The sequence below is a fragment of the Zootoca vivipara genome, chromosome 15 (assembly GCF_963506605.1).
Source record: "Zootoca vivipara chromosome 15, rZooViv1.1, whole genome shotgun sequence".
NCBI classification, from domain to species: domain Eukaryota; kingdom Metazoa; phylum Chordata; class Lepidosauria; order Squamata; family Lacertidae; genus Zootoca; species Zootoca vivipara.
In genome coordinates this window covers 12,729,659-12,750,651 of record NC_083290.1, presented here as the reverse complement: position 1 = coordinate 12,750,651, position 20,993 = coordinate 12,729,659, and the positions used below count along the sequence as shown (strand labels likewise).

Here is a 20,993-nt window from a genome sequence, read left to right as displayed (position 1 = left end):
CAAGCAGACTCAGTGCCTAAACTAATTAAGGTAAATTTCAGACCTTGCTTCTTTGCAGAGAGAATATTAAATGCCTTTCAAGGGAGAAATTTTAACAAATAGCCGATCAAAACTGGTGCACTTGGACAGGATTTCATTGGATAGTTTTTATGTGTGGTCGAAAGCACGCACATAGGTATGGAAGAAAGGTACAATTTCATTAGGATGAGCCTTTAAAGGGCTTGGCCAGTGATCAGGAGTGATGGGAGTCGTAGTTCAGCAGCAGGTTCCACTTTCCTGGTATAAAGGAAAGGGAATTGAGCTGGTTTGATATTGTGCTGCTTTGCACAATATCAAAATGCACAAAATGTTAGTCCTGGGCCATTTAATGACCCTCATTTTGCTGCCAAGTTGTAGGCTACATTCCTCTCCTATCTCTTCCTGATAGTCCTCCTTTTCTTTCTCCAGTTCTTCACTCTGTGTCATCACTGCAAGATTCCCTTCAGCAGGGATGCGCAAGCTCAGGTAATCAACTGCTTTCTTACAAAATCTTTTGCTTGGTTGCGTTGTGTTTTGGCTTCTTCATGGGGCGTGGGGGAGCAACCTTTGTTCTACTCTCTTCTGGTGTGTTGGAGTTGCACCTTCCATTTCCTGGATTTTTTACCCTGCAAAAAGTTAAAAGGTTTAATTCCTCATTCCCCCCCCCCCCGTTACTCTGTCTTTGGTTTTGGTTTGGTTTTGTTTTGTTTTTACTTGTTAAAGTGCATAGCCTGCCTTTTTATTCAGGAATTGCACTATGTTTAAAACCCACAGTGCAGCAACTAAAATCTAAATAATTGAGCAGCACCAGACAAATGACAAACACAGCTTAGCACCCACCCACCCACCACCACCACCCACCACCACTTTTAGTGAGATGCCTAGAGGTCAAAAAGGAGGGAGACAAACCTTTCTAAGAAGGGAGTTTCAAAGCTTTGGTGCCACCATTGAGAATGCCTCGTCCCAATTAATCTTCTACTGAGTTTCTGGAATTAATAGCTTCATATGTGTTGTCCTTGGGGTGGCAGAGGTGTTCAGTGGATTGTGTTCATTCTGCTTGGGGTGGGGTGGGGTAATTCCTTGGTTTTGTACTAGATGACAATTCAAATTAGAAAGATAGTCCTATGACTCACATTAAGTGCTACAGGATCATAGCAGTTGAGGGTGATGGATAAGCCAAGACGTCTCTTGTTCAGATTTTGCCTTTGCAATGAACCTCATAGGTAGCCTTTGTCAAACTACTCTTTCTCCCATTGGTTGTCTCTGTCCCTCCTCTATATGAAGTATAGGGGTAGTTTGCCTTAATGGTCACTATCAGTGGTCTTTCCCTGCCACATCTGGTGGCCTGTGACCAGGGGCGGAGGAAGGGGGTGCGGTGGGGACGAGCTGCCCTGGGTGTCACCACTGGGGGGGGGGGTTGACAAAATGCCAGGCGGCACTCACCACAGGGCCTGCAGCGCACCCGAGCCACATATTTCTCCCGGGAGTGACGTGGTGGCTTGGGTGCCTGCAGGCTCCACGCTGCCCCAAACGGTCCGCCTGCTGCCTCCCCCCAGCTGTAGGGCAGCTGAGTGGGATGAGGCACGCAGACTCCTCGGAGGCTGGCCCCGCCCCTGGGCTCAGGGCACACACACTGCCCCAGGCGCCCAATTGGCTTGCTCTCCTGCTGCCTGTCACACCCCAGTATCTACCACCATGTTTTATTAGAAGACTGTGCACTTGTGAATTCTATTTTAAGGCAACTTCACAGTACAGACTCTTCCCGGGAGTGGATCCACAGAAAGGTGTGCTAGAAGTGACTGGCTAGTCAGTTTGAATGGTGCTGCTTTGTAAGAGAGTTTTTGTATAGCTCATTCACAAAGCATCTTCTTTTCCCATATACTTGTTCTAACTTTATAAAGACTTTAAGACACAAGCAGGGAAGCAGAGCTGAACTCAGTGTGCTCATCTTCATGGCATATGTATCACCTTGGGTCTGCCCATCTCTATTCCAAATCAGAACTCTTAATTTGCTGATACAGTCCAGGGTAATCCTGGGGGACTTTCAGATTTCTCGTTTTATTTGTCTTTCTTTTTGAGTCCCATTCATCATTCCAGGCTTCATGCTGCTCAGGGAATTGTGGTTGTTATGGGATGCAGTAAGAGGTGGGGTTTTTTTTTCTAAAGTGAAAATCCTGAGATAATTTGTATTGTGACATGCACAAATCCATTTTGGTGAAACTTCTGGCAGTGATACTTCTTTCTAACGTCACAGGGAGGTGTGGCAGGCAAAAGAGCCGTAGCTGGGCTGTTCAAACCCTGGAAAGGGGAAAGGCAGGGTAAAAAGATGTAGGAACATGAGAAAGCTTTGAACCTTGTTGGACTCCAATTCCATCAGCCCCAGCCAGCATGGTCAGTGGTCAATGGTCAGGGATGATGGGAGTTGTAATCCACAGGTTTCTCTGCCTCTGCAGTAATCCAAGGACGATGTGGAGATTAGGGAAGTATGTTGGGGCTTAGAAGAGGGAGTGATACAGTAGAATGGAGAGGGGAAGGGAAGCTGGGTGAAGCTCTGGGCAAAGAGAAGAAGGAGCACATTGCCAGGAGCTCAAAAGATGAAAAACCTCATAATTGATTTGAAGTTACCGGCCAAATTATTGACTGCAAGCCTGTAGCTGCTCATATGGCACTTTAAAGCCACAAATCTTATAAAGAGACACTCTTCTTCCAAAGAAAACATTTCTTTGAGAAACTCTGTTTCTGCATCTGCAAAATGTGAATTGTGGCATCCTATTCTCATCACCATGCTCTTTGGGGAACAAATGAAGCTGATTAAAACAAAAAACGTTGCATGTGAAAAGTGCAATCTGGATGATAATTTGAATTGGCATTTGCTCTAAGGCTCCTTAGGAAGGAAGTAAATGTTGAAGCAGAGTTCCTACTTGAAGGCAGCGTTTTGGAGAGGGTTTTGTGCAACTTGAGTTAAATGAATTATGTGTGAGGACATTGAACTAGGTTCCACTTGCAGTTTTCCATTAATAATTGGGCTGCCTTGAAACTTAACCTGGCAGTTCTAAGATGGGAATATAAATTCTGGGGACTGGTATAAGGAGTCTGCAAGATTAAATTTTATACCATTCTGCCAGGGGGGCAGGTTGATTTTGTTACCCATCCCAAAACATTGGGATTGGGTGGACCATAGATCTGTGACTGGCTCTAATTATTTATAGCAAGGGTGGACTGACTTCTCCCTTGTAGGATCGACTTGGTGTTTACTAGAACCCCGAGATCTACCAACCAGAGCCAGGTGTAAAAGACATCTAGTTAGAGAACAGGGTGTCTCTGAGCAGATTTAGAACCTTAGGTGTTGGTTTACAGTAGCAGAACTCAACTGAGTTCACAGTCCTTTCGTACAGAAGTCTGCTTCTTTTTAGCTTTCTTCATTTCAGCAATGTACCTGAGGTGAAAAATAAGTGAAGGGAGGGTGTTGTTGCTGTTATTAAACAATTGGGAGTCAGAAACTCTTGCCAGTCTGCCACCAATGACCCAGAGAATTTCCTGTTGGTCCTAAGAGGCTTGACAGGCATATGTCAAGAACGCTTTGATAGTGTTTCCTGCTTGGCAGGGGGTTGGACTGGATGGCCCTTGTGGTCTCTTCCAACTCTATGATTCTATTATTCTAATCTACCTTCTGCATGCCCGTCTTATAGACACAGTACTCAGAAATCTAGCTGCTTTGCTTCCCCCCGCACTTTAGCTTGGGCCTGTCCTTAAAGGTTCTTCCATCTGTCGTCTTTCAGTGCTTAATAGATTTTGAATGGTCAGCATACAGGGTGGCCCAAAAGTAGGAATACTTTTAATTAATAAATAAAAGGATTGTTTTTCTTTACTGATATTGTGAATGATGAGATCTTGAGTCAAGAACAAAGAAAGTGGATTCTAAAGCAGTATGCCTACTTTTGGGCCACCCTGCTAATTATCTTTACTGCTAAATGTCTTTACTTAGAGAATGTATACTGCTGTCTTCCTCTCCCACCCCTTAGAGGAGCTGATACGATGGTCAGGTAAATAATAAAGAACACCAGTGCAAGTAGATAAATAGGTACCACGGCTGCAGGAAGGTAAACGGCATTTCCGTGCGCTCTGGTTTCCGTCACGGTGTCCCATTGTGCCAGAAGCGGTCTAGTCATGTTGCCAACATGACCCGGAAAAGCTGTCTGCAGACAAACGCCAGCTCCCTCAGCCTGAAAGCGAGATGAGCGCCACAGCCCCATAGTCGCCTTAGACTGGACTTAACCGTCTAGGGGTCTTTTACTTTTACCTATGCTAACATCTAAAGCTGTAAGTCTAAAAGGCCTGGGGAAATGAAAAGGTCTTCCTCAGGTGCAAAAAAGAAATCCAAATCATTACTAGCCAAGTTTCCCTAGAGGAAGTATTTCAGCGTCAAGGCGCCCCAAATGAACTGCTAAGTTCCTTTTCCACCCACAGCTCCCTTGCCTTCCTCTGCATCTTCTGCCCCTCACCTTCTCCTCCTTCAGCCTCTCTGGGATGTTTCCTATCAGCTCTTTCAAGACTTTGGGGTTTCTAAAGAGTACAGAGCTTTGCCATGCTGAAGGGCTTGACATCTGCCCTCTGCTTGCTGGAAGAGCTGCTAGTTTACCATCTCACAGCAAGAGGGTCAGAGTCGGGGGAACAGCACCAGGCGCTCTGCACTTCCTTGGCAGCTGGTGGAAGCATCCGGGAATGGCTCCTGACAGCCAGGTGGCATTTCCCGTTGAGTGCCGCTGCAACTAGCAGGGGGTCGCCTTAGCACTGGGCTGCCTAAGGGAGCCTGCCTTCCTGAAGGAGCTGGAGGGGAAATGGCATTGAGGGCATGTGAGGTGAAGGGTGCATGTCTGAGTGTGAACTCTGGCACTTCCTTGGATGGGGTCCCAGAGCGAAGCATAAACAAACCTAGGTTCAGATCCCTGAAACAAAGAAAATTGTTTCCTTGCTAGGAAAGTGAGTGTCTTGCATCTTTTAGTGGTTCTTTCAGAACGGAACCTTTAAAATAAAATTTAAAAATAGCCTAGATCAAACCATTGGTCTGTCTAGCCCCATGCAATCTACTGTGGCTCGTCTTTCAGGCATGCAATCTGAGCTATTTTTCCTGGGGATTGGCTATGAGTTCTTCTGCTTGCCGTGAGTCCTCCTCTGAAGCTCCCATCAGTCCACCTAGCCTGAAAGCAACTGTATAAGGCCTCGGGTAGTGACTGTTCCTTAGACCTCCTAGAACCTGAGATCCTTTAGCTGGAGAAGTCAGGGATGGAATTTGGAAGATTTTGCATGCAGATCAATTAATCTGATATGAAGCACTCAATTGCTTGTTCCATCTAGCCCAGCTTTGCCCCTGGATTGCCAGTGACTCTTCAGAATCTCCGGCTGGGGCCTTGCCCAGCCTGCTGCCTGGCATCCTTTAAAACAGCCTTTCCCCACCTCATTACTTCCAGATATTTTGAGCTACAACTCCCATCATACCAGCCAGCAGAGCCTGGGGTTGAACCCAGAGATCTTCTTTGTGAATAACAGTATATTTAAAACCACTTCAGAGCTTTTGTAAGGGCTCACGGGATTTCTTGCTTCTCCATACAAAGCAGTTCCATCTACTTAGAGAGCAGCTCTGCAAAAAAAGAAGGAGCCTTCTCCTTGACACACTTGTTCTCTGCAGGGAAGTGGTCTGAAGTGGTGCAGTGAAGATGCAGGTTAAGAATGACATTCTGACACACCAAAATTCCATCATTCCTCAGAATAACAAATTATTTCCATTACTAGAATTTTGTCACATACATCTTCAGTGATAGGTTGTACGGAGAGCAGGTGGCAAACGTCATCTCTCCCCCTCCATATCTTCTCATACTATCCATTAATTTATTTTTATTTTTTACTTTTGTTGCATTTTTGATTATTTTCTCCCCTCCTTTTCCCCGCCCCCAACTTCCCATTTAGGAACTCAGATCCTAAAATAGTGCCAATTTCAACTGGCAGATGTTTTGTGTGCCCTTTTGCAAAAGGGACTGAAATTAGCCTGTCAGTTGGTACCTAAATAAAGCAGCTTGAAACTGCCTTTTGTCCAAAAACTTCACAATTGCTACCCTTGGAGGTTGCAGTGTTTTGTTTTATCTGATTGGGGGGGGGGGCAGAGCAGAAAGAACATATTATGCAAGCAATAGCCTGGAAGCCTAGGCAGGAGAAGAGATGGCTGCAAATAAACGTCCCAGGCACGATCTAGCAGCAGGAAGCCGTATCAGGACCTTTGAACATAGCTGCCAAGTTATCCCTTTTTTTAAGGGATTTTCCCTTATGCTGAATAAGCTTCCTCGCGAGAAAAGGGAAAACTTGGCAGCTATGCCTTTGAATCTAGCTGTGATCTAGTCCCAGTGAAAGAAGATTGTCTTATGAAGATGACAGAACATGCTGAGTTGGCTAGATTAACTGTGAGAATTAAAGAACAAAATGAAGGAGAAAAAATCTCGAAAAATGGAAATATTTTGTGGATTATTTAAAAAAACTATGGTTATGTAAAAACATAAGCAGGATTTGAAGTATAGCAGCAGATGAGAATTGCAGTTTAATAATGTATAATAGATGATAATGGGCTAGATATAAGTAATATAGCAGCTTTTTATAAGGTAAGAAAAGAACACCATGGGAGGGTGAATGGGAAGTCAACAGATCTGAGAGATTTGTTCTTTTAACAATTTGTAAAATTTGAAAAGTTAATAAAAAATGTTATAACAAAAAAAAAAGGATCTAGTTGTGATCTGGACATTGAGTAGGAGGTTGCAAGGGCCGGTTCAGGTTCAGGCTCAGAGCTAATTGCTGAAGATAGGAAGTCCATTGCACCTGAAACTTTTAGGCAGGAGACCCCAGGCAAACCTCCCAGAACCTGTAGGGCCAAAGCCTGGACCCTCAAAGGCAGGCACCTTTCCTGAGTCTGAAGAACCAGATTCCTCCCAACACATATCACCAGTCTGATAACACAAAGAAGCGTATCAGGAGGGAGCCTATGGAACAGTGCCCATATTCAGGCCAGAGCTAGTTGGCCTTTTCAGGCTCCGATGTTCTCCGGAGACAGAGGCTGAAAAAGCCCCAGTCTTATCCCAACCTTTGTCAACGCAAGTTGCTCACTTAGAGCTGTGTATGTTCACGCAACCTGTTTCCAAACCTTGCTGCAGTCTCCATGGTATGCAGCATCGGACCAAAACATGACAAGTGCTCTCTTGCATAAGCCCCTTTCGTTTCATTGGGGCTTGCACAGGACAAAATCTTGTTTGACTGGGCCCCAACCGTTGGGAAGGAGCCATTATTACAATGACTTAATATAAATATTGCAGTGCAGTGATGTCTGGAATACTGTGCTGAGTCCCGGTCAGTTCTGCTAAAAAATGGCACCACAGAGCTGGAAAATATGCCAGGAGGGGGGGCCAGTCAGATGGCTGGAGCGTTCTCTCTACCAGCAAAGGTTTTTCAGTTCAGGAAAAAGACAGCTAAGTGGGCCACAATCATGGGTTATAGACATGATGTAGAGAAAGTGGATAGATATCCCCCCCCCAAAAAAATACAATAACTTGAAATTAATTGGTCATGAGGATTCAGAAATGACACGTTGTCGCAAAACAGGGTTTTCTGCCTCCTTCACGATTCTGGAACCAACAAAGATGGAAGGCCTTCTTCACACCGTGCACAGAATTTGCTGCCATAAGATTTAGCGATGGCTGCCAACTTGAATGGCTTTAAAAAGGGATTTGGTGCATTCAGGATGGTCTGCCCATGAAATGGTGCCTGTGTGCTGCTCTCTCCAGGATCAGAGGCAGCATGGGGGACAGAAACAGCAGGAGAAGCCTGTAGTCTTCATTTCCAGCTCACGGGTTTCCCAGAGGCCTCTTGGTTGGTCACTGTGAGAAACAGGATGTTGGGCTATAGATGTGAGTTTTCATCTGATCAGCCTGGGTCTGCTCTTACATTCTTAATATGTGATTAATTTATGGAATTTAGTGCTACAAGATGTGGTGGTGGTTGCCAGCTTGTCGTAAGAGGAGACGTTTTGTCAATTGCTGTTAGTGTGGTGGCCAACTCCATATTCAGAGGCAGCATGGTGCTGAATGCCAGTTGCCTTCATGCCGTGCTTCCATAAGTAGCAGCCTTTAAGCTCTGCTGGGGAGCTCGCTGGAGACATCTGTTTGGTCACTGTGGAAAATAAGAAGCTGGACTAGAGTACCTTCGTTCTCATCCAGCAGAATTCCCTTTAATGTTCTTTATGGTTGCCGTTTCCCTTTCTTTCATGTTTATAATTAGACACAATTAAACACATGTAAGGCTGCGAAAGACAGGGACTGCTTGTTTGTTTTTCGGCTTTGTGCAGCACGTACAAAAACGTAGGCGCTTTATAAAGAACAGGAGGAGCAGCAACTTCTGAAGATGTTCTCCTACGTAAGCCTCCTGTTTGTTTCGGCGAGATTTGCCCAGGCCAGGAGAACTTCCCAGTGATCTTCTCTCTATATTTTTATCTTCTGTTCCGGCAGAATTGATTTCCTGCCACCTCTTCAACCTATGATTATTTAAAATGAGAAAAGTAACTTGAAAATGCACTAATTGCAGTGGGGAGGGAAGGGAGCAGAAGAGAAGGGGAAACACTGAGCAAGGGGAGATGGAGGGAGAGAGGGGGGGAGGGAGGGAGAGAGAGAGAGAGAGATTTAGGCCCAGGGCTGGGTTAGCATTGGGACTCCCCAGGGGCAACAGAAAGATGTTATAATCAATTACCACATCATAACACTGATGTATGATAATTACTGAGTCTTCCTCCTGAGAGAGTACAGCATTTGGCTGGGATGCGGCTCGTTCATGGTCCACTGCCTGATTAATATGCAAATAATAGGCTGATTGCATGATGAATGCGGAAAATGAGTTGGCTGATAGCGCATCCACCGAAGCGGGAAGATGATAAATTACTTTTTACTGACTGTCCTACATTTAAGTACCCTCTCTCAACAATTTTTTTTAATCACAAATTAAGGAAAGCAGGATGGCACAAATGTGAGGATGTGTAAAATAATGTACCTTAATAGCTTTTATTATAACTTTGGGGCGGTTCGCAGGAGCCTTGTTCGCTCTTGGAAGCAGGGAGGCAAATATTCACAGAGTGAAAAAGGACCAGCCTTTTTGGCAGCAATCCGGAGCTTGTAAAGAATAACCTCCCAAAATAGAGGTAGGGGGTCTGAATGGGGGAAACTCCTTGTCTGCAGAAGTCCTCTAGTCCTCAGCATTTCTAGTTGAAGGATCTTGGGTTCCTGAGCTGGGGAAGGCCCCTGCTTGTGCTTGAGACCTTGGAAAGCTCTTGCCAGCTTTCCCACTCGGCTAGATAGATTTGTAGTGTGACCATGTAGAAGGCAACTTCATCAGTGGCCTTTGGTAGAGGAAAGTGGTCCATTCCTCTGAAGTTCCGTGGTCAAGTTCTGGGTGCCACACTGTAAAAAATAACTAGACAAATTGGTACGGGTTGGGTGGATGACAGTGAAAAGGGCCAGTGGTAAGGAAAATTACGGTAGTTCTGAGGGGAAAGGTTGAAGGAACCAGGTGTGTTATTTAGCATGGAGAAGGTTTTGTGTGGGGTGGGCATGATAGCGTTCTTGAAGTACCCAGAAGCTGCCCAGAGTGGCTGGGGAAACCCAGCCAGATGGGCGGGGTACAAATAATAAATTATTATTATTATTATTATTATTATTATTATTATTGAGCCTCAGCTTAGTTTTAGTATAGGGTGTGACGAGATCTGTGCATGGGTATGCTGTGATAATTACTTTAAGTTGTACAGCAGGAAGGAATAATGTTGGAACTCAGAATCACCCAATTAAATTGATGGGCATTTGAAAGTACCTTTATCTTCTCTGTGGAGTGCAGTGTACATGGATCTCCTCCCAGTGTATCCTCACAACAATCCTGCGAGGTGGGTTAGGCTAAGAGATTTAGCAAGTTTAGCATTCAATCTATTACACCACGACGGCTGTCACAACTTATCAAAGTATGTAACATTTGGGGGAGGGGGCAGAATCTGTCACAAAGCGTATCTAAAGTTCAAATAAAGCAAAAACAATTCAATAAACATAAGATGAATTCAATATTACAATGAAATAATATAAAATTAATATAGAACAAGGAAAAAACTTTAATAATAATAATAATAATAATAATAATAATAATAATAATAAGTAATCCAGAATACTAGTTCAAGTCTTACTGCACTTCATGGGACTACAGCAGCTTGACTTAAAGAGAGAAAGTGGGGTCCTCTCAGTTTGCTAGATGGTTCATTGTGCATGACAAAGGCGCATGACAAAGACCTCTGAGTTTAGATTACGTTAAAAGAGGATTAGACAAAATCATGGAGGAGGATTGATCTAACCTCTGTGTCACAAACAGTGTACATTTGGGAACAGAAAATATGAGAACTACTTTTGTGCTCTGATTGGGGGTTTTCTAAAGGCATCAAGTTGGCCTCTATAAAAAAATTGGATGCTAGACTAGATTGCCTTTCAGTTCATTCAGCAGGGCTGTTCTTACATCCTTAGGGAAAGTTCTCTCGGAAAGGATAAAAAGCAGTGGGTTTACATTACCACAGAGCAGAATTAGGGTATCAAAAGCAAATCATTGACTCTTGTTCCATTACACACTATTATGGAATCTCATTCATTCCATTTTTATTTTGTCGTCATCGTCCCCCATCCTTTGGGTTTGGGTCAGGGCAATAATAAAACAGAGCACCTTTATGGGAAAATGCCCATATTGTGAAAACCATTAGGGAAGGGAGGGGGTAGACATAGCTGTGTTTCATAGCACCTTGCGTTAAGTGACACCTAAGACATGGAGCAGCAAAAGATGTACCCAAACAAATATACCTTGGCATAGCACATGGGAAAGTTATTGGTTGTGCTGGCCTCTGCACTTGAGTGAGTAGATTTGGGGATGGTCTGCCTGTGAATCCCGGCTTAACAAGGGAAGGCAATATCCCTGACTGGATGTTGCTATTGTGTCTAGCAGTCTGTCTCATCCTGATGACATCAAGACTGCCATCACTGGCCCCTTTGAGCAGCTCATGTCCCTCTTGATCAGTTTTCAAGCTCAGTTGTGGGGGGGCTATGGAGGTTCTTCGGCAAAAAGATCAATAATAGCAGAGAAACTACCTTGGACAACACTTTTGCCCTCGACTCCTGATCTTCCCCAACATTCTTTATTCACACAGAGTGGCAGTGGGCCTAACCTGTGGCATGAGTGTGTGACTTAAAGTGTGCCCCCAAAATCCATGGCAGCCATGCAGGGGTCCCTTGACAGCCCAGCCTATATGGAAAAGGTTTTCTCAAGAGAAACTTGGAAAACCACTGCTGTGGCAATCCTCAGATTTCTTCCCCACCCCCTAAAGGTGTATCAAAAGGTAAAGAGAGACCCTGAACTGCCCTTGGTAGACGCTCCACAGCCATGTGTTTCCGATTTCTTTTTGATGCCATGGCCAGAGCAGGGAACCCTTTCCCAGCAGAAGTTCACAACAGCTGCCTGCCCTCTCTGGTTGGTCCTTTCCCGCCCCCCGGTATTAATTTATACATAACTTTTGGATTTGACTAGTTTGGCATGAACCTGAAGCCCAGGCCCTGGACTTAATGAGAAGTGGTACATCAGACCCAACCGCCAGGAAAATAATGTCTGGGTTTTGCTGGAATGTCACGGCATGGCCTGTCATTTTGCTTCAGCGGCTTGTCCTTCCAACTGCGCAGTCCGCCTTATGGCACGCCAGCAGTAAAAATGTCACTCCCGATAATTACTTTTTGGTGGAAATGCTTGCTGACTTCCTACCTTCAAGCTGTTTTTTACACAGTGGGGAGATAATAAGAAATGACTTTATCCTGACTGCTCAAATGAACACTAAATGGAATTTGGGTTATTATTACTGGAGATCGAGGGCTGTGCACTGGAATTTAAATAGTGGATCAGATCAATGGTAGACATTTCTTGGCAAATCATAGTGAATCTGCTTTTCAGTCCACTCCAGTTTCCGATTGAACATGGCCTTTGTCTGCTTGCTATCTGGAGAGTGTAGTATTTCTCATTTCCTTCCTTAGCAATTCCCCCCAGTTGTATGTGTATGGGTGGGTTTTGTCTTTGCTGTTGTTTTCTGTCTTTCTTTCCGTGGTCTCTTGTGCATGGGGCCTGCACTTGTTCCTACACGGTTATATACATGGGTTCAATACCTTGTCTCTGGCTGGCAGGTAAGGATGAGTTTTTAGACTCCTCCTGCTGCTCCTTGAAGAAAAGCTGTCCCATACCAGAGTGAGACAGCCATTGCAGGTGGTCATGCCAGACCCTGAACTGAAAGGGTTGCCTCCCCCAGTTTAGGGACCTTCAAGTTTAAGGCACCTGATCTGCAAGTAGGGTCCTGAGGTGCAGCAGGTCCATTGACCAGACAATTGTTTATGCCAAGCCTGGCCAATCCATTGACCTCGTGCTACCTGCCAATCCTCAGGAGCGGATGGCACAGACCTCTGCTCTCTTCTGAGGCCTGGGCACACACCATCCACAGTAGTTCCCTATTTAAGTACAGTGGTTCCTCTAGTTACGAACTTAATTCGTTCTGGAGGTCCGTTCTTAGCCTGAAACTGTTCTTAGCTACTGTGGTACCTCGACTTACGAAGACGATCTGTTCCGCGGCCATCTTCATAAGTCGAGGTTTTCGGATGTCGAAGTGTGCGGTCGGTGCATGCGCGAAGTGTGATTTTGTGCTTCTGTACATGTGCCAACCGCGCACGGCAGGCGCGCACGGCGAAAAGACTTCCGGGGTTGTCGACTTTGGAAGTCGAAACCTTCGGAAGTCTAAGCGTTCGGATGTTGAGGTATGACTGTAGAGGCGTGCTTTCGCTAATGGGGCCTTTTGCTGCTGCTGCACCGCCGGCACACAATTTCCGTTCTCATCCTGAGGCAAAGTTCTCAACTCAAGGTAACTCTTCCAGGTTAGTGGAGTTTGTAACCTGAGGCATTCGTAACTCGAGGTACCACTGTATTGGTTGGTTTAGAACTGAACTGGAGAACCAGTGGCCCTCCAGCTATGGCTATTGGAACTTCGACTCCCTCCATTGTTTTTCACGCAGCCTCATTCTAAGGAATGCTCTATTGCGGTGCTAGTCTGCTTGGAAGTCTGCTTCCTCACTACTTCTAAACACAAACTTGCTTGGAACCCCTGTTTATTGTAGGCAAAAAAAATGTCACTTTAAGCTGTGTTGCCTTCTTACTAGAGGCTCAGATCAGGGAAGCTGCGGCTGCACAAAAGAGCCCTCCATCGGACCTTCTCTGCTGCTGCTTTTTTTCAGCCACACACACACACCCCGGATTTGGCTCTTTGTCCTGTCAGAGAGCTGAGTGATACAGGTGCTGAGCAAATGTATCATGTAAAGCCTCTGTCATGCTTGCGCACTGCGGAATCAATCCTCCACACACTGTTGAAAATGTCTTCTATTTGTTCACGAGTATCATAGAATTTTCAGTGTCACTTTTCAAATATTTGAGCCTGGTGTTGTTGGATTTTTGAGGAAAGAGGTGTGTTTCTGTGATTTGAGAAGCAATGAGAGAATGAACGTGTCCACATGTGTTCCACTTCCTTTTCATCTTGCGCATTGTTCTACACCCCCCCCCCCGTTCCCCACATGGTGGGAAATCCAGGGTCACTTTTTCTAGGACCAGTTCCTTTCGAAAGAAAGGCTCCTGGAAACTCCTGGTTTCCTTGCAGTATTTTGTGTACGATATTTTGGCTGATCCCTTATCACAGGGATGCATGGTAAGTGTTCAGACAGTACTAGCCATGGGAATTTCAGAAGTCTTCCAAATCCAAAGCAGTTTCTGAGCCCCGTGAAATCGAAACTGCTGAGAGAAATCTGAATGACTTCCATCAGGCCAGCTAAACTGGTTTTAGCCTACTACTTGCAGATGGGTGCGACTTCCAGGTACATTCCAAGTGATCTCTTAGATCATTTTACGGTCATTTGTTTTAACCAAAGGTGAAACCAACCCCCGTTAGGAAATAAAATAATAAAAATTGCTTGAGAAATAGCTGTGAAAGGGATTCCTCAATTTACACCAAGGATTTTCTATAAACAAAGAAAGGTTTGACTTTCTAGCTTGTCTAGAAAGTGGCCTTGTTAATAAAATACCTTCTTTAATATGGTGATTGACTAAATTTGCTGAGTAGCCCGCTGAGCCATCGTCTGACATCACAGAATATAGAATACTGCCTACAGAGCCCCAGTCATTGAATGTTGGGATAGCTCACTCAGTAGAGCATGAGATTCTTAATCTCAGGGTTGTGGGTTCAAGCCCCACATTGGGCAAAAGATTCCTGCATTGCAGGGAGTTGGACTAGATGACCCCCATAGCCCCTTCCAACTGTACAATTGAACCTCCTGGCATAATTTTGGATAGAATGGGGAAAGGTTAGGATGTGCTTAGAAGAAAATTAATTCAGTTGGGAACAGAGAACAAAGAAGCTTATACAGACTCCTTGGAAAGGAGAGCTTGAGACAGAGGACAGAGTTGCAGTGGGGACAGAATTCATAGAGTGCATCAAATTAGCCAGTCAAATCTTTGATTCACAGGTTTGTGTGTACGTATTGGGATTTGTCATTTTGTCTGATTTACAGTTTGTCATTTCGTGTACCACCTTCTTTGTTACAACCTTTAACCTAAACCAATAAATATTGATTGATCGTGCTGCAAAGCAACTTTATTTATGAGCCCGCTAAGAGGGCAGGCTGGCTGGTTCAGGTTTGCCCCTTCAGAGCAACACATTTCCCAAAGAAAGCCTGGCAGAGTGGAGGTCAGCAAGCAGCTCCACAAAAGGCAAGTTCAGACAGGATTGTTTTGAAAAGGGTAGGCCAAAATGCCCTTCACACCATTTGTGGATTGCTGATTGGGGGAGACGGATTTCAACTTTTGGAGAGCAAAATCATTCAGCTCGCTTTTTTAAAAGGGGGTGGGGGAAAGGGGGCAGTTAAGGACTGGAAGGTCTGCAGCATAATTCCACGCAGGCTGAGGCATTATGGGAGATGAATGGCCACCACAGACACCAAACACTCACACAAAGACCTCCTGCCCCCACAATGAGTATGTTTAAAAGGTGCAAGGTACAGAGAGGAGACTTTGCTGCCCTAAAGGTAAAGGGACCCCTGACCATTTCGTCCAGTCGTGACCGACTCTGGGGTTGCGGCGCTCATCTCGCATTATTGGCCAAGGGAGCCGGCGTACAGCTTCCAGGTCATGTGGCCAGCATGACAAAGCCGCTTCTGGCGAACCAGAACAGCGCATGGAAACGCCGTTTACCTTCCTGCTTTGAGCGGTACCTATTTATCTACTTGCACTTTGACGTGCTTTCGAACTGCTAGGTTGGCAGGAGCTGGGACCAAGCATGGGAACTCACCCCGTCGCAGGGATTCGAACCTCCGCCCTTCTGATCGGCAAGCCCTAGGCTCTGTGGTTTAACCCACAGCTACCTATAAATCCAGACCCTAAAACGAGGCAAAGCATTTCACTACCCCAAATAGCACCGCTTCCCAACACAGGCAAAAATAGTTACATTTGCCACCACATTATTGATTGTGGTCACTCTTGATGGGACTGTCTATTTATCTTTTTTATGCCCATAGATATATGTATATACATATACATATCTTTATGCCCCATCAAGAGGCCAAGGTAGGAGTTCAAGGCAGTTAAACTACCTGCAGGACCTTAGAGAGCTCCCAGGGTCCTGCAGAGACAGCTGTTGTCTGTACAAGCGCCTTAATAGGATGGAAAGCATATGTATGACAGGTCGTGTAGAAAGCCCCTACCTCTTCTCAGAGGAGCTGGCCGGTTGGTAAAGGGCCTTAACCTTACTCTGCACCTTTTGGCTCCTGCAGGACAAGGGAAGTCGGGTACCATGGGGAGATCCTCTGAATCAAGAGGAAACAACAATTTGAAGATTATTATTTTTCTGGCAGGTATTAAGCCTGTTTGTAGTGTCTGGCCATCTTACTTTTGGTGCTTTTTATCTGCTGCTCTGGACTGTTTTTAACATGTATTTTTTGGGCTGGGCATTTTATTTTTATTTTATTTTATTTTATTTAAAACCATTGTTTTAATTATTCAAACAAGCCACCTTGGGCTCATATTATAAATGGAAAGGAGGGTTGAGCAACCCTGAACTGCTAGATAGCACCATCCCTAGTGAGGAGCCTGACCATCTTTGAACAGCTTGGGGTTTTTTTTTGGGGGGGGGGCAAAATATTCCAATCCTTTCTCTTACACCCTTCTCCCTTAATTTCCCTAGTCTACTGTCCAGAACACATAGTGACCCCTACGAATGCAGGCTGTAGAAATCACATACTGAATATATGAATTTTTTTCTTGTGGTGGGGTAGAGAGAACTCATACCCTTTTGTGTGTTTCTGATTCATGAAAAAAAAAACAAAGCAAATGCAAAAAATATAAACATTTCACCAGTAATCAAAAGTTTGGGCTGACAGCGGATTTGGGTGCATGCAGGTTGGAAAAGGTAGGCAATACTTTCCTTTAGTCCTGACTTGACTTTCTCCTCCTTCCCAAATTGTTCTCCATCATTTCTTCTTTTATTTCCATCCAACACCAGTATTATTTCTGTGTGGTGTTTGCATTGTGTGGTCCGAGATTTGCATGGAAAATTCACAGCTGCTGTAGTTTGCAATTTCTTTAAGCTGGCACCAGGGACGAAATTAGAGAGTGGGGGCTTGAACCAGCACCATGCAGTTTTATTAACCAGGCAGCCGTCATTTTGACCTTGCTGTGGGTTAAAGGACACAGATCTGAGGAGAAATCTGTTTATCATGTACGAAATTCATGCCATCCCTGACAGTGTACAGTGAACAAGATGGATGATCTGCCAAATTGGTCCCTCGCATGGGTGAATCAGGGCAAATTTACACTGCCATTCGTTCACTGCTTCAAATACAAAAATAACATTTGTTGGGCTTTGGATGCAGCTGCACAGCGACCTGAGGCTAGGCAGAGAAAAGAAATTAGATCTCTAACATTCTTATTGCCTTAAACATTACATATGGACTGCGGTGGCTTAAAGGAAAAGAGGGGCGTCTCCTTTGCATCTTTCATAAGCTGTTTTTTAAAAAGATGAAGTAAGAAATCCAATTACTTGAGTTGAAAAGGACCTTTGTGGGAATGCCAATACACCTTTTTCTAAATACAATTATTTGATACTTTTTTTAAAAAAAGTGATTCAGTAATTTTTATTAAATAGCTTTGATTTATTACAGTGCTACTCACTTTATCTAACTCAATGTCATAATGTTTGGAAAGGACTTTTGCACCTCCTAGGAACGAGATGATCAGGGAAGGTTGTCCTGAAGAAAATGCATGAGGCAGACAAATCTTAGGCAGAAAGAGTTTAACTTCACAAGCATGAGCTTCTTCAGTAAGGAGGCCAGGGACAAACTTCTACCACCCTGTGTCCTTTTTATATTTGTTTTATTTATCATCAAAAGGTATGGTGTGCCTGTCTGTAAAATAGCCAAGGTAGTACAGTGGTACCTTGACTTCCGAATGCCTCGACTTCCAAATGTTTCGACTTCCGAAGTCGGCAAACCAGGAAGTATTTTTGCCGCGCACGCAGTCTGCGCCTGCGCAAAATGGACGCTTCTACTTACGAAGGATTCGACTTACGAAGAGCGCCGCGGAACGGATCGCCTTCGTAAGTCGAGGTACCATTGTATATTAGTTGGACACAGCCCATTCTCGAGTAAGGATCATTTCACACATTTGCATGGACACATGTATTTAAATTCCTTCCTTCTTTCCTTCCTGAAGGTTGGGGAAGGGAGCAGAGACCATTCTCTTTTACTTATTTATTTCATTACAGTTTTTACCTTGCTCTTCTTCTACAAGCACCAAAGGTGTCTAGCAATCTTTTTTTAAAAAAAAAAAAGTTTAGATAATCAGAAAATATTTTGAAAAAAATACCTTTAAAAACACAATAGATTAGTAATAATTGCATGTGCTAGAATGTCAGCCTTAATAGGCATTAAAGCTTTCATGTGGGGGGGGGAGACTCTTCCCAAAGCACAAAACAAATCAAACCCAATGGCCCTTGCAGGCCCAGTGCTGGCCTCTTTAATTTCAAGCTGCTGACTGTGTTAGCTGGTACTGATGGGTGTTGAGAGGCCAACAACATATGGAAGGCCACTGATTCCCATCCCAGTTTACTGCTACTCCTTCCAAGAACAGGGAAGTGCACACACATGATCGCAAAATACCTGTGGGCAGCTTCCCTTCTGCCACCAGTAAGTTCAGCCAGACTCATGGTGAAATTTAAATACTTAAAGAAAAACAGTAGGGGTCCATTTCAAGAAAAAATGTAAATGGAATTTGCAGTAATTTGGAAAGAAGTGAAGCATTGATCATTTTGCTCTGAGAACAGGGTGGTTACAGGGACACACCATTTCTGCCCACGAAATATTGGAGAATGTGCATCGTGCAAATTTATGAGAAGTGCATTTCTGGAAGAGGACAGTTCTTGTGAAGCTCTTCACAAGAATGAGACAGACAGTATGTCCTGGCAGCTCTGTGCTCTTGAAAGAAATGTTAATACTCGCTGGGTTTTTTATTTGCCATACAGGGAGAAAACAAAACCAAGACTGTTTGTCTGTGCTACTTAATGAGACATTCCTTTGGCAATTACTTTCCCAACTCCTACGCCACTTTTCTTGCTCTGCTGTCAGAAGTTAATATATTGACACCTCTTTTTGTTTACTGACGAAAGATCGTTCATTAAGAAGCAACATAGAGTTTCATTTCAGCCCTGACCTTGATCGAAGGTCAGAAACTGGGCAGCAATAATAACAAAAATAAGAATAAAAATACAGAGTCATACCAGCGGGGGGGGGGGGGACGGAGCGGGTGGACAGAATTCTGGGAGTTATTTCATCTTAGTTTTGGTAATACAGCACATCTGAGCAACCTGCAGGCTGGATGCGGCACTTAGGGGACTTCCATGTAGCCACCATGGGTGTCTGAGCCCCTCCCTGTCCCTGACGCCAAATTTCTCTGATTTCCTGCACTGAGGAAAAGCAGTTTTCTGGTGAAGGGGGGGGGTGTCATTCCCACATTCCTTCCTTCCCATATACAGTGGTACCTCGGGTTACAGACACTTCGGGTTACAAACGCTTCAGGTTACAGACTCCGCTAACCCAGAAATAGTACCTCGGGTTAAGAACTTTGCTTCAGGATGAGAACAGAAATCACGCGGCAGCAGGAGGCCCCATTAGCTAAAGTGGTACCTCAGGTTAAGAACAGTTTCAGGTTAAGAACGGACCTCCAGAACGAATTAACTTCTTAACCCGAGGTACCACTGTATATTGCTCTCACCAAGCAGCCCTCCTCCCAGCACTGCTGATGGTGGCAAATGCATTATTAGCATTGTGGCCCCGGAGCCACAAAGGGAGGTGTGCAGGATAACTAATTTTGCAACTTACAACTCCGTCTTTTCTGTATTATTTTTATTTATCTTTCACATTTCTGTACTTCTGTTCCTGCCAAAGGAGCCCTGGGCAATAAACACTAAAGTGGCAAAACAATTCAATTAAGAGTAAGAGCCTGTTTTAAAGCAAACCTAAAGCATTTTTAAAACATCCATAACATCTTTAAAATATTTAAAACAATCACAGATCCTTACAGCTAACCATTTCAAGGTTGCCAGGAACGGTATATTTCGGCCATCAATGTCTGGGTAAGCAGGAATGTGTTCAAGTTCCTGTTCAAAGTTAATAATAATAATAATAATAAAGGTTTATATGTGCACCACCAACCCCTCCTGGTCATCCACAGCTTCCTCATATAGATCTGAGCGGGGGGGGGGCATAATTAGGATCTATGAGCCTCAGAAATAAAAGGAAAAACCATGTACAGTGTGCACCTTGCTCATCGGTGACAAACCTCTCTTATTACTGAATAAGATGGTTCCACAATACAACAGTAACTTATTTTAAGCCAGCTACATGATGCATGGGATCACTGCTGTTGCCAGGGCAGAAATAAATCCCAGTAAAAAAACAGGCAGCTCCTTTACCAACAGGTTCAGATAATAATATTCCTTCAAGCATCACAGTATCGAGGGTACAATCCACTTCTTTGCTGAGTATGCCCACATAAAAATCTGCAACAGCTATCACTGCACTTATCACATCATGTCAAATCAAATCAAGTCATAAGTAGCGCATGCGCACACACAAACACCAATTATCAGAAAATGCAGGGCATCATAGAGGAAAAGCAGAGAAATGCATGGTTTGTCCAACAGCAAGGGCTCTCAGATGAAGAGCAGCATTAGCACTAAGCAGGCAAAATTGGGGCAAGCAACCGGGGGGGGGGGGAGTTGCCAGGTCATATTAAACCATAATTAATATTAAACCATAATTAGCAACATGCAACACTCTCTCTCTCTCTCTCTCTCTCTCACACACACACACACACGGGTGTTAAGCCGGAGGGTTTTTTTAAAGGCTCCTTTAATGTACTGCTGTTAGCAACAGCCATAAGATTCCTGAAGAAGATAGAAATGGAAGGAGTGGTACACAGGGAGCTTTTAAGAAACCAGCTTGTGTTGCTTGAGTCCTGATCATTCCACTTGGCTTCAGCACCGACAAGGAAGCCCATCACCTGCAGAGGTGGGAAGAGGTTTTTTTAAAATAAATAAAAAAATCTCGTTTGTGTGTTGCTTCTCAAGTCACTCAATCCTTAGTTGTAGCAAGTATAAGTTCTGTTGGCGTGAAGAAGATTGGGTGAAGCAGAGAAATCTCAAAACCTGCTTCTTTCCAGGCATTTCACAAGGTGGCAGCACCCGCATGATCTTCCTTTGCTTTAAAGTAAAAAGCCCACCCTCCCTTCTCCCCACCCACCCTGGT

The 20,993-nt window shown here is 44.4% G+C and overlaps 1 protein-coding gene across 11 annotated transcripts in view; it reads left to right on the top strand.

The window, feature by feature from the left end:
* Positions 1-20,993, top strand: part of CUX1 (cut like homeobox 1) — a 264,706-nt gene that overhangs the window by 191,818 nt on the left and 51,895 nt on the right. For 6 of the 11 annotated variants that reach the window (XM_060268521.1, XM_060268517.1, XM_060268519.1 and 3 more), the window contains one exon: positions 448-504. The exons of the other annotated variants lie outside the window; for them this stretch is intronic. In XM_060268521.1, the coding sequence (XP_060124504.1) occupies positions 448-504 (57 nt within the window). The remainder of the gene's footprint in view (positions 1-447; positions 505-20,993) is intronic. 11 annotated transcript variants of the gene reach the window in all.